The sequence below is a fragment of the Sardina pilchardus genome, chromosome 15 (assembly GCF_963854185.1).
Source record: "Sardina pilchardus chromosome 15, fSarPil1.1, whole genome shotgun sequence".
NCBI classification, from domain to species: Eukaryota; Metazoa; Chordata; class Actinopteri; order Clupeiformes; family Clupeidae; genus Sardina; species Sardina pilchardus.
This window is the reverse complement of record NC_085008.1, coordinates 7169122-7181621: the sequence shown is the minus strand read 5'-3', so window position 1 is coordinate 7181621 and position 12500 is coordinate 7169122. Positions and strand designations below refer to the sequence as shown.

The following is a 12500-nucleotide window of genomic DNA, read 5'->3' as shown; positions in this document are numbered from 1 at the left end:
TGAGGTAGACCCGTGCGCTCGACGCTCCCCCCTCGTTGGTTGCGAGGCAGGTGTACCATCCGGCGTCGTCGGGGGTGACGGGGCGCAGCTCCAGGGAGAGGTTGTGGGTGAGGCGGGTGCGGGGGTCCAGCCGGGCGTCCACTCCTCCGCGCTGCCACGTCAGGTTGAAGGCCACCGTGCTGACCACCTGGCACGACAGAAGGGCACGGCCACCGGGGGACGCTGTGGAGTTGGACAGCACCGAGATGGCCGGAGGGGGCTCTGTGGGGGAGGGGGGGGAGAAAGAGTTTGGTCAGTGGTGTGTGTGTGTAGGTGTGTGTGTGTGTGTGTGTGTGTGTGTGTGTGTGTGTGTGTGTATGTGCGTGTGTGTGCGTGTGTGTGTGTGTGTGTGTGTGTGTGTGTGTATGTGCGTGTGTGTGCGTGTGTGCGTGTGTATGTGTGTGAGTGTGTGAGTAAGAACAAAAGAGAAAGAAAAGAAAGAGGTCATCACTACAAGTGTTTTAGTTTTACTAACGAGAAGAAGAAGGTATATTTGTGAAGCAGCAATTCTGTGTGTGTGTGTGTGGGAAGGGGGGTGTTTGGAGAGTGTGAGTGAAATTGTGTGTGTCCATGTGCAGCGATTACATATGTGTGAGTGTATGTGAATGTGTGTGTGTGTGTGTGTGTGTGTGCGCGCGCGGGCGCCATGGCTGTGGGATGGGTTATGATGCATATCGTGAGGCGAGCGCACAACTTCACGGTGTGAATGTAAAGACCATGTGTAAGTGTGCTTGAAAGAGAGAAAGAGAGGGCGTGTGTGTGTGTGTGTGTGTCCATGTGATGGATAGAGGAGCAGAAGGCCAAGAGCTCTCTAAGGGGGAGGACAAATAGTGAAGGGATTTGGGTCTGTCACCCCATTAATTACAGACAGAGGAGGGAGAGAGAGAGAGAGAGAGAGGGAGAGAGAGAGAGAGAGTACATGTGTGTAGCAGATATGTAGGTTAGGGAAATATTTTATTTCCGCCCACAGTGTTGACAGTGTTAAGTAAAGAGGTCCCTGACTGGCTACAATATCTCCCTACACACATACAAACATACACACATGAAGTCATACTCTCTCTCACTCTCTCTCTCTCTTTCTCTCTCCCTCTCTCTCTCACTCTATCTGCCCTTCTGTCGGTTCCTGTCAAGATTTTAGGGACCGGAATATAAGGCCGGAAGTTCTTCAGGTTTGTGTGAACATTCTTGAGTGTGTCTGTGGTTTGTGTGCTTGTAAGTACCCAAGGGGATCTTAATGATTACAGCAAGTCACATATGTCAGAAACGACATGAACACACACACACACACACACACACACACACACACACATACATACATACATACTGTACATACACACACACACACACACACACACACACACACACATTGACCCCTTTACTACTGTAATGAAAACGATTCAAGAGAGTCTGTGAAGAAGTCCCTTTCAGTGTGTGAGTGTGTGTGTGTGTGTCTGTGTGTGTGTGTGTCTGTGTGTGTGTGTGTGTGTGTGTGTGTGTGTGTGTGTGTGTGTGTGTGTGTGTGTGTGTGTGTGTGTGTGTGTGTGTGTGTGTATGTGTGTGTGTGTGTGTGTGTGTGTGTGTGTGTGTGTGTGTGTGTGTGTGTGTGTGTGTATGTGTGTGTGTGTGTGTGTGTGTGTGTAAGAGAGAGAGAGAGAGAGTATGCATGCATCATTTGCTCAGTGTATCTGTAACTGTTTCCAGAGGCCAATGCCAAATCTCTAAACCTCTGGACACGGTCAACAACAGATGACCGGGTCAGCCTAGACAGCTTTGTGGTGTCTAAACACTAGTTCATCGTGACACAGATACCCGCTTACATAAATACATGGGCACACACACACACACACAAGCAAAACATTTGCATCTCAGTAAAACGGCCACCACTAGCTGACTCCGTCATCCCTCACGGATGTTGCCAGATGATTCTCTCTGTGACTGCCTGTGTGTTACCATAATGACCCCTTTAGAGAAACATGAGTCTCCGTCTCTGACAGCTCTGGGATCAGTGTGTACCCAGCTCCCCTGCTACTGTTATACTGTGATGGAGAACTCCATCCCACACTATCAACTCCAGTGTTTCCCACAGAATTTAATTCCATTTGTGGTGGTAGTGTGTTTGTGCGCAAATTTGTTTAAAACGTACTTATGATGCTAACTGGATGTAATTGCGATTTAGCCAGTCGTCAACAACAGTCAACAACAACAATCCTTGCTGGATTTTAAAAATGTATTCTTTAAACATGCATGCATGTTTGTTGAGGAACAGAGAGGCTGCACAAAGGTGTGCATAGCTCTACAATGAAAGGAGTTCATCTAGTTTAAGTAGTACAACATAAAATCATTGTGTGGTGGTCATTGTTGATATTGTGGTGGGCCGCCAGAAATAAGTCAATGTATAGGAAACACTGAACTCATATGCTATGCAATTCAACTCCATCTATCAATGAATGCAAGGAACGTCTGTCTGTGTGTCAGTCTGTCTGTTCCACACATAACTCTCGAACCACTCATCCGACTGCTCTCAAATTTGGTGGGTGTCATCCTAATGGCACGAGTGTGTGCAGTGCAAAATATCATGCTATACGAACAAAAAATGCCACATCTATGGGCACTGCACTAGTTTTAATAACATAGTGCGATAACATATTAATGTGTTTCAAGGCCATATACTCCTCCTCCTAGTCCTATCTTAGTGTTAGGGGGTGTGCCTTGTGGCCATTGCTGATGGCAATCACCACCCTCACTCTAGTCATCCAATTGGGTTGAGATGTTGGTCAACTAACAGGCTAAAGATCTAATGATGATGTCTGACCTGAGGTGCATTCAAATTCGCAAATAGGCAAACGTTTGCAAGCAGTTTTCCGTTAGCCTTGAGTTTTCGGCGACTGTTTGCGTCAATAGTTCTCTGCAAACATACAGTGGAACAGGATGAAGGCAACAATGCAATTACTATTAAAATGGAATGTTAAACACCTAATTTAATGGGTCAAAGAAAACATGTTCACCAAGAACGTTCACCACTGTTTGGCAAAATTCAATGAACCACTGGTGTTAATCACATCATGTAGAGTGTCTTTGTCCACTTGACTCTGATGAAGACGTCAGATGTTTTTAGACTCAATAAAGCCTGAACTTGATTTTATGTATGCCTCCAAAGTAACACTGCTGTTTGTGAATAACTCAAATACTGTCATTATAAGTATGCTAATGAAATGCAGTGCTATTTTGTGTGTGTGTGTGGTTTTTTTTATGACTTTATTTGGACAGGACAGTGAAGACAGACAGGAAGTGAGTGGGAGAGAGGGATGGGATGGGACCGGGATATGACTGCAGGTCGGATTCGAACCTGGGTCCCCGTGGGTAGGATCTGAAGGCGTCCCCCAGTGCAATGTCATGCAGGTTATGTTCTGTAGGTCAGGCAGGGCGATGGGTGGGGTTGAGGACTCACCTGAGACATCCAGGAAGGTGCGCGCTCTTCCTGTTCCAGCACTGTTGATGGCGATACACTCGTAGAAGCCCTCGTCCTTCAAAGACACCTGATCAATCACGTACACAGCAGTCGCCGATTCCCTGAAAGGACAGAGCACAGAGTTCTATTTGTGTGGGTTTGTGTGTTTTGTGTGTGTATGTGTGTGTGTGTGTGTGTGTGTGTGTGTGTGTGTGTGTGTGTGTGTGTGTGTGTGTGTGTGTGTGTGTGTGTTTGTGTGTGTGCGTGCGTTCTGCTTTGTTTTAGCCATCATAGGGGAGCATGCAAATATGGAGACGCAGATGCTATGTTTACTCTTAATGTGTTGAATATTACAAACGGAAGGACCTGTAAAAGTACAGTATGTGAGCCATGTAGACCTGTCACCTTGTCAATGACTCTTCCCAGAGGATTTGGATCTTGTTTCCCTTGCTTGACTTTCAGATCCAAATAAAAGCATTCAAGTGTGTGTGTGTGTGTGTGTGTGTGTGTGTGTGTGTGTGTGTGTGTGTTCTATTGTTTGTTTATTTGTTCATGTCTGTATGAATATGAGTGCATGTGAATCCTTGTATGTGCACTCACTTGTAGAGCTGGTCGACCCCGAGTCGTGTGCCGTCCCTGGTGAAGCGGACTGTGTAGGGGATGAGACTGTCCACCAGGCAGTTAATGCCCCCACGCTGCAGGTAATACCCCGGGGTACGGGCGGGCATCTGCACCTTAGGGGCATCTGAGGAGACACTCACATTAGTGGACTTAACACTGGGATAACTAAAAACACACCGCTGCACAATGTACACTCACAACTCTCCTCATATCTCCTGATACATGACACAATATGGTGCATTACACACACAAAACAAACCCATTTGTTTCATTCTTCATAGGCAGTAACGTCTTAATACATTGAAAAAAGTTCAACATATCACATCATACTAAACTGTATCTGTAATCTAATACACTAATACGTACCCCTTCAGTTCGTGTGTTGATATTTCAGGATTAATCTGAGAATAATCTCAAAGGAAAACAGACTGGTCAGACTGGCCATCTAAATCAGTCAGTAAATTGTAAACTGTAAACTTAGATTTGCTAATCTGACACCAGTCTTGAGCTCTCTGTGCCTCTACGCTTTATTTGATTGGCTCCTGTCCTAGACCGTCCCCTCTCTAATTGGTCAGCGGGCTGGCCACTCTACCTGGCACGATGCTGGAGAAGGACACGCTGGAGACGCGCTGGAAGACGAAGCCGTCGCGGTCGTAGCCGGTGACGCGCAGGAAGAAGGCCTCCTCGGGCGGCACGAACTCGGTGATGTTCCAGATGCCGTAGGGCTCGCGCGAGGGGAAGTAGCGGATGGGCAGCGTCTTCAGCACCGCGCCTGTGGTGCTCAGCAGCTCCAGGCGGTCGGGACGCGACGGGTGGGTCAGGCCCGTGGTGTTGAGGAGGATGAAGGTAGGGATACCTGTTCACACACACACACACACACACACACACACACATACAGTACACACACACACACACACACACACACACACACACACACACACACACACACACACATACACACACACACAGATGGGTTGGGTTCTATAGGGTTGTGGATGGGTCCTGTGGTGCTGCACATAGATTTGCCACCCTCAATAACTGTGTATAGTTTTCACCTGGACATACTTCAACTTGCAGATTTGTGACCTTCCACGGCGAAATCAGTCACAATGTCCACATTTTCAAAATCAAAGTTATTACGTTTTCAGGAAGGGGCATAATCAACCTTCAAAACGATACCTATATCTAATGAATTGAACGTCATATTACTGAAATATAAACATTCAAAGGAGTTGAGTTCATCCTGTCATGCCAATAGAAAAACGGAGAAATCTGCCTCTGAAGTTAACCGTCGGCTCAACACTCACGAACGCTTTGTAAGGTCGCCGCTATTACACGTTTTACGGTACTTGTATCAACGACATAGCACGCGGATGGCTTGGTGGTTGTCAATGAGTGCGTTTACCGTAAATATTGGAATAGAGGGGCAAAAAAACGAGACGCCTAACTTCCTGCTTCCTCTAACTTTCTCACCTCAACAAACTCACGTTTTTAGACTACAAAAGGTCAGTTTTTCGGCGAAATGTATTCACGACCGTACAGTGTAGACCTCCCACTGTTTCAAAACACTTACAAAAAAAAATCCACGATTTTAGCACAAGTGACATAAATGGCCATTTTTCTCAGAAACGCCTGTTGCGACAAGCGACTGGTTTTGCCGTGGAACGTCACATTTAATAGGCTATGTGTAATACAGGCTCTTCCAGTCACTCATTTATTTCCCGGAGGAAGGTTAACTATGTTGTAACTGCATCTTCTGTTATATTCGGCTTCCTCTACCTTCAGGCCAACACTGAATATCTTGTTTCCAATAATAACAATTTTAACAAACGCACAAATCCTTCTTTATCATAATGTGCACACAAGGTGCAACACCCAGCCAGGTCCATGTGGACACTAATTCAGAATAGCGGCAGGTTCAAACACACCCGGCTCTACCGGAAACAGACAAGCCCAAAGAGAGCCTTTCGTGCTCAAAGCCTATTAACCTGTAAAAAAGTTTATGTTTCAGACATCGCTGTGAATATGAGAGAAGGATAAAGTTCAATTGTTTTGTTCAACATCTGTCCATTTTACTGTAGGCCATGAGCTTCAAAGGCTCCCCGCCTCAGTGTTAGTCCAGTAACACGGAGGGAACGATTACATGCTATTTGAGCAACTTCTAACAACTGGCAGGAAAAGATCTCCAGGCCCCTTGACTGACCTTGCACGGGCCGACTAGAGGTCATCTTGAAGTCCAGCGTGGGCTTTCTGGAGAAGCCGGCCCGGAAGTCGATGCTGCTGAGGCCTGAGATGCGGACGGAGTGGCGGCCCTTGCTGGAGGTCTGTGGAGTACAGTAAGAGAGGTCATAGAGGTCAAGAGGTCAAGAGGTCAAGAGGTCAACGATCAAAAGCACAGCAACAGACGGGGGAAACGACTACGGGTCATCCGCAGGTCCAGGCAATGTAAAACGACAGAAGATATTCCAAGACTTTCTCAAACGTATCGACTTTTCTCCCGAGGACCAAGAGTGAACTTGGCCATATAAAACATGTCTCACAGTGTGATAAGCCTCAGGTGATACGAAGAGACAGTTAGAGCAGCCTCCTCCAGTCTCGCTACAGCTGACGGGGGTCCAGTCAAAAGCTCTGACTTCCACCTCAACCCAAATCTGAGTAGACTTTGCACTCTAGATGACTTCTGGCAGCCATCTTTGTTCTCCAGAGTTGGCCAAGCTCAGAAGAATGTCCTGGAGGACCTCGCAATGAACCTGTGTGATATCAGACCTCAAAAGTACGAGGAGGGTCGGTCTGCGGCATGGGCGTTACATATGTTGCAAGAAACTCCCCAATTAGGCGTTCCTGTCGTGAATAGTCAACCAATCAGAAGGAGCTTTGCACTGCATTCTGGGAAATGCTTAATTTCCGGAGTTTGACTTCCTTTTATCAGTTTGTAAAAGTCTTTTAGGTCTATGTGAAGTCCTCGTCGCAGCCACGGAGAAGCTACGATAGCAGAGAAATTGCAGCTAAACCGATGAGACGTAAGTAACTTCTATATCTATAACTATGTCTTATACTACCATTTAAGCAATTCCAGCGTTATATTAGAATATGGGTAGCAAGGCGAAAGTAAGCAGAACGGAGGAATAGATTGTTTGCTTGTGATATGGTGCTTGTTTGTTTGTATGAAAATATGTAGGCCTACTTAAAATGATACGTGATAAAATTAGTCATCGTGTTTATGTGGTAACGTTAAAAGCATGCCAGCAACGCACATTGTTTTCAACTAAACCCACATAAAGTGAAGACGTAACGTAGGCCTAACTAAATTCGGTACTTTGGGGTTAACTGTAACTATTTTCTGCGGCTGTTGAGTGGTGAACAGGTGGCCTGTTGATTTGGTGCGTTTTATACGGCCTCAAAAATGGTTACAGTTAACACCAAATTACCCTAAATTCTGATTAGAGTGACTGTAGTGGAGCTGAATCGAGCTGAATTTGTTTTGGCTATGCCGAAGATCCTTGCAATGATGTGATGCATTTGCTACATGAGTGATGCCATAATTAAAAACCAAAAGGTTCATTTGTTATGTTCCTATTGAACATAACAAATGAACCTAACGAATTCCCAAAGAATTATTGAGAGTTGTCATGTAAAACAAAGACATCTAGGAGTTCTACAACGTTTGACCAGTACAATTACTAATACTGTATTCATAGGTTTCATCAGGTCCCTTTACACAGGTGTATACAATCAAGCACCTTGATTATGAATGCAGACTGCATGGTGCTTGATTAATACACCTGTGCAAATGGACTTGAATTCATGGGTTTCATCAGGTCCCTTTGCACAGGTGTATCAAGCACCATGCAGTCTGCATTGATAATCAAGGTGCTTGATTGTATACACCTGTGGAAAGGGACCTGATGAAATCCATGAATAGTCAGTTTGACTTTAGAGGCCTGTTAGTTGATCACTACTAGAATCTTAGCAGAAGTTGGATAATGTTCTCTAATAAGTTAATGTTCTCCATATGTCTTCCTATCACTGCAGTTACATTCTTCCATACTGTCTAGCGGTCAGAAGCCGCAATTACGAAGTTGTTCAGACCCAGGATGCACGCTGCTCCACTGCCCTTTCTGCCCAGAGTACAAGGGTGACTATGCAAGGGTGGAAACGCACATGCAGAGCCATTTGAAAACGGTGGTACATTATGGAGGTATGTATGAGATTGATAGTTAAGCCCTTAGCCCTGTATCATGGTCTTCTATGAAACTGTATGGATTGGTTCTGAAATTACAAAAGGTTCTGAAAGTAATGTTATTAGTAATGAAGTGAAGTTGCCATTCAATTGTTTCATGTAACGTTAGCAGGCTATTTGATGTTTATATCTATTTCTTATTTAATTATTCTTTTGTTGTTCAGAATATGTGATCTACAAATTATTCTTTTTTTGTTCAGAATATGTGATCTACAAATACAAATGCACACACAGGCCAAGATTTTGTTTTACTTTTATTTATTTTATCTTGCATGGCCTGCAGAAGTTTCTGTGTTTGTTCTACAACACAGTATTGGCGAAATCTACAGGATTGCGCATTTGCACATTTGTTCTCTAACAAAAGTTGGGAAAATGCATGCTTGGTGCTTAAACTGTTATGAAACATGAAAAAAGTTGATCTCCTCTGGGTTTGTCCTATAATAAAGTTTAGGCTACTTTGCAAATAAATGGTTGTTGTGTCTTTATTGAACAATCCATATTGAGTATGAACTTGAGCTATGCTGTCTGATTACATAATGCTCCATATACCTTAAACACATTTGCTCAATGACCAGGATATTAATCAATATTTTTAATTTGTTGGGATACACAGCCTGGGAATAGTGAAAGACATTTTACTGTAGTCAGCCTATGGACTACTTCATCGGAGAGGGTGCTGCAGGGATGGAGGATCAATGGGGAGGGGGGAATGATGTGTTAGGTTTGTGTATTGTTGAGCTAAATCCTTGTAAATGCAAAGCAATATTATGAGACTGTAATGCTTTGCCAGCTGATTTGTGACTCACAAAGGAGTGAAGGGAAGACACTACTGCAGCATTTTTGTGTCCAATATTGTATTGTACAGTAGGCCTATCCTACAATCCACTGTCTGGTACAGAAACACCACACAGGCTGAGAGAAGGGCTCTACAACATGTTATAAAGTCTGCAGAGAGGATCATAAGAACAAAACTTCCCTCTATAGAAAACATGTATGCACAGCGCTGCCAGAAGAGAGCAGAGAGAATCATCAAAGACTCCTTTCACCCAGCTCACTCTCTGTTCAGACACAAACACTGCACATACAACTTGTGACAAACCTGTAAACATGTGGAATATGGGAAAGGTGCAATACTACAAAGGGGAATAAGGGCAATATGCAATATCTTATACTGTACTGTATATGGGACTACATGCAAGGCTAACAAGGGGACAATGTGCAATACTTTGTCAGTGTAATGTGGAGATTATGTGCAATACTAGGGACAATGTGCAATATCTTGTGCGATACTATTAATGGGACAATGTGCAATATGAATCAGGTGCAATATTGTTAGTGGGACAACTGTGCAGCAACAATGTGACTGAGTAATATTCTAACTGGAATGTGGGGATCATGTGCAATATCAATATTATTATGGGAAAATCTTGTGCAATATGGAAATCCGGTGCAATATCAATGGGACAACTGTGCAATATATAAACTGCAATATGAGAAGTATGCACTTGTATCCACATGGGACAGGGTGCAATATCTTGGATGTGTGACACTTGCGCACGCACACACACACAGTCTCAGGGACGCAGGATTTGCACTGTAGGCTACTGTAGCACTTAAACTACTCTGCCTCTGTGGGACTGTAGGCTATTCTTAGACTGGGTACACAGTATAATTTGACGTCAATGTTTGCCTGATGTCTTGTATGAATCATGTTTTTGTCATGTATGCTCTTAAATATTTGTCATGTCTGCTTTTAAATATTTGACTTGAAGGGCCTGCACAAGAATTCCAATTTGTCTATGGTTTATGCACAAATGACCAATAAAGAACTGACTTTTGACAATTCAGTAGCATGGTGCTTATGCAGTGGTAACTTTATGAATATCGTTTTTTTCGTATCCAAATAATTGCATTAACTGTAGGCGTTGATGTGTAATTATTATAGGAATACTGTCGTGATACTGCAGTACAATACATTTTTTTCGTAACGGATAATCTATTTAACAAGTAGGCCTACAACAATGCACTGCACAACCATTTTCAACTTCTTCTGCTGGATTGCGTTTAAACTTAGTTCTGCTTTACTAAGTTTGGTTCAATGCTAATGGAAAGCGGGCTGTGCCCTTACTTTGACATACATGTTAGACCGGATGTTAAAGAAGAAAAGGGGGTGTTTCCGACTTAGATAGAAACGCCTATTTATGTTTCCGCAGACCGACGATATTCAAAAGTACAGAGATAGGTCTACCTGTCCTCATTATGCACTTTGAACTCAAATGAATAAGGGCACAACTCAAATGGCTGGAAATGACAAGGTTTAAAGATAGAAGAAGGAAGAAGTTGGCAAAAGCGTTGATTAAATATATTCTTAATTGGAATAATGTCAGTTGGAAATTACAAGAGCCTAGCAGAATCCTCTCGCTCTGTCAATAAATGACTTTTCCCCCAAAGACTCCACAATAATTTGTACAGTTTGAATCCTTTCATTACAGATCAGATAGGCTGTGTTTATGCAAAACAATTTGCCTTTAGAACCTCCGTTTAAAAAATGGTTAGAGCCAAACCACTTCAAAGCGCGCTGGAAAATCGTTATCCTTAGCACTTGCGCGCTAATGCTCTGTAATCCACGTCTGATTGCACAGGCTTAGATGGGAACACTTGGCTCTGCTAGTTCAAACATGACGGATGAAATTACACATTAACATACAAAACGCAACTCAACTCCTCACTGTGAAAACAGATTTTATGAAGACAGATTGGCAATTTCTGTGCTTTGTATGTACAGGTCTGTACGGGTTTGGGTTGGTTGCTAAGGGGGGGTTTTCCACAGTTCTCCTAAAGAAACCTTGAAAAGGTGTCCTTTTTATGAATACTGAATCATTTCTATGGATGCATTCGGCTGTTTGTTTAAATGAAGTCCTATGAAAATCTATGAATTTCTAAAAGGGAATTTCTAGTTGTTGCATCAACTGTAGTGAAACATGCATTCAGGCATATGTTTATATGTTCACACACACACACACACACACACACACACACACACACACACACACACACACACACACACACACACACACACACACATACTGTATACCCTTAATGGCACTGCAGTCACAGTGAGATAGCTTCTTTGTAACGGTCTGTGATGAACGAGGCTCTCTCATTTTCCCACCATTACCCCTCCCAGTCCCGGGAGGAGGAGGAGGAGGAGGAGGAGGAGGAGGAGGAGGAGGACGACTCCTAGGAGGGAGTGGGCCCGCTTGGCCAGACAATGAGCCTTTAATGGACGTCCTGTAATCAGGTCCCCCTCACCTCAGCGCTTACAGTAATAAACCCGCTCCGCAAGCCCAGGGACCAGTCCCGGCCCGCCGCCCCCATTCCCATGGAAAACCGGTTCCTCCGAGGCGGCCTTAATGACTGCCTGCAGCTCTAACATTTATGGACTACATTTACCATGATCCCCCAGCTTGATCCCAGCTATTAGCAGCAGTGCCCAGGCCGCTCTACTCTACCCGGCCCGTTGGGGAACCCCAGGCTGGAGCTAAAGGGGGCCGATGGCTTCTCCAGCTGGACGCTGGTAGCGAGGAGGAGTGGCCTTTACCGAGGCACCTGCGTGCCCGTAAAATACGACATAAACTTCGGCTCCAACGCCAGTGCATGGATTCCACCGAGAAGGGGGAAAAAAAAAGACGAGATGTCTGGAAATGCCATAAAGGAACCCTGAAGCCTATATAAAGTTGAAACAACTTATTATTAAATATATGTTCCTTTACCATTCCCTTTTGTCTTTGCCTTTGGCAGTGCTGAAACAGAACAGCGAACAAACACACACACATACACACACACACACACACACACACACACACACACACACACACACACACACACACACACACACACACACAGAAACACACCTTACACACACACACAGAGGAACACATCTACACACACACACAGAGAGAGAGAGATAGAGAAACACACACACACACACACACACAGCCGCTGATGTTTTTTATGGTTGTATGGGCGCTAACAGCTCCAGGAGGACGTCGGCGGGTCTCTAGGCAGCGTTGGCGGCCCGCGCCGGTGCTCTCTGGGCCGGCCGCATACTTGAGAAATGACAGCCTGTCCTCTGCTGTTATCACGCGCCGT

At 44.5% G+C, this 12500-nt stretch overlaps 1 protein-coding gene across 1 annotated transcript in view; it reads right to left on the bottom strand.

Moving 5' to 3' along the window:
- The window catches only part of hmcn1 (hemicentin 1), a 124434-nt gene that overhangs the window by 77536 nt on the left and 34398 nt on the right, over positions 1 to 12500 (bottom strand). Inside the window, exons 7-11 of the mRNA XM_062555918.1 lie at positions 6312 to 6432; positions 4701 to 4964; positions 4088 to 4232; positions 3488 to 3609; positions 1 to 261 (exon numbers count right to left, since the gene is read on the bottom strand). The exon at positions 1 to 261 is cut by the window's left edge and continues 9 nt beyond it. Coding sequence (XP_062411902.1) covers positions 1 to 261; positions 3488 to 3609; positions 4088 to 4232; positions 4701 to 4964; positions 6312 to 6432 — 913 coding nt within the window. The remainder of the gene's footprint in view (positions 262 to 3487; positions 3610 to 4087; positions 4233 to 4700; positions 4965 to 6311; positions 6433 to 12500) is intronic.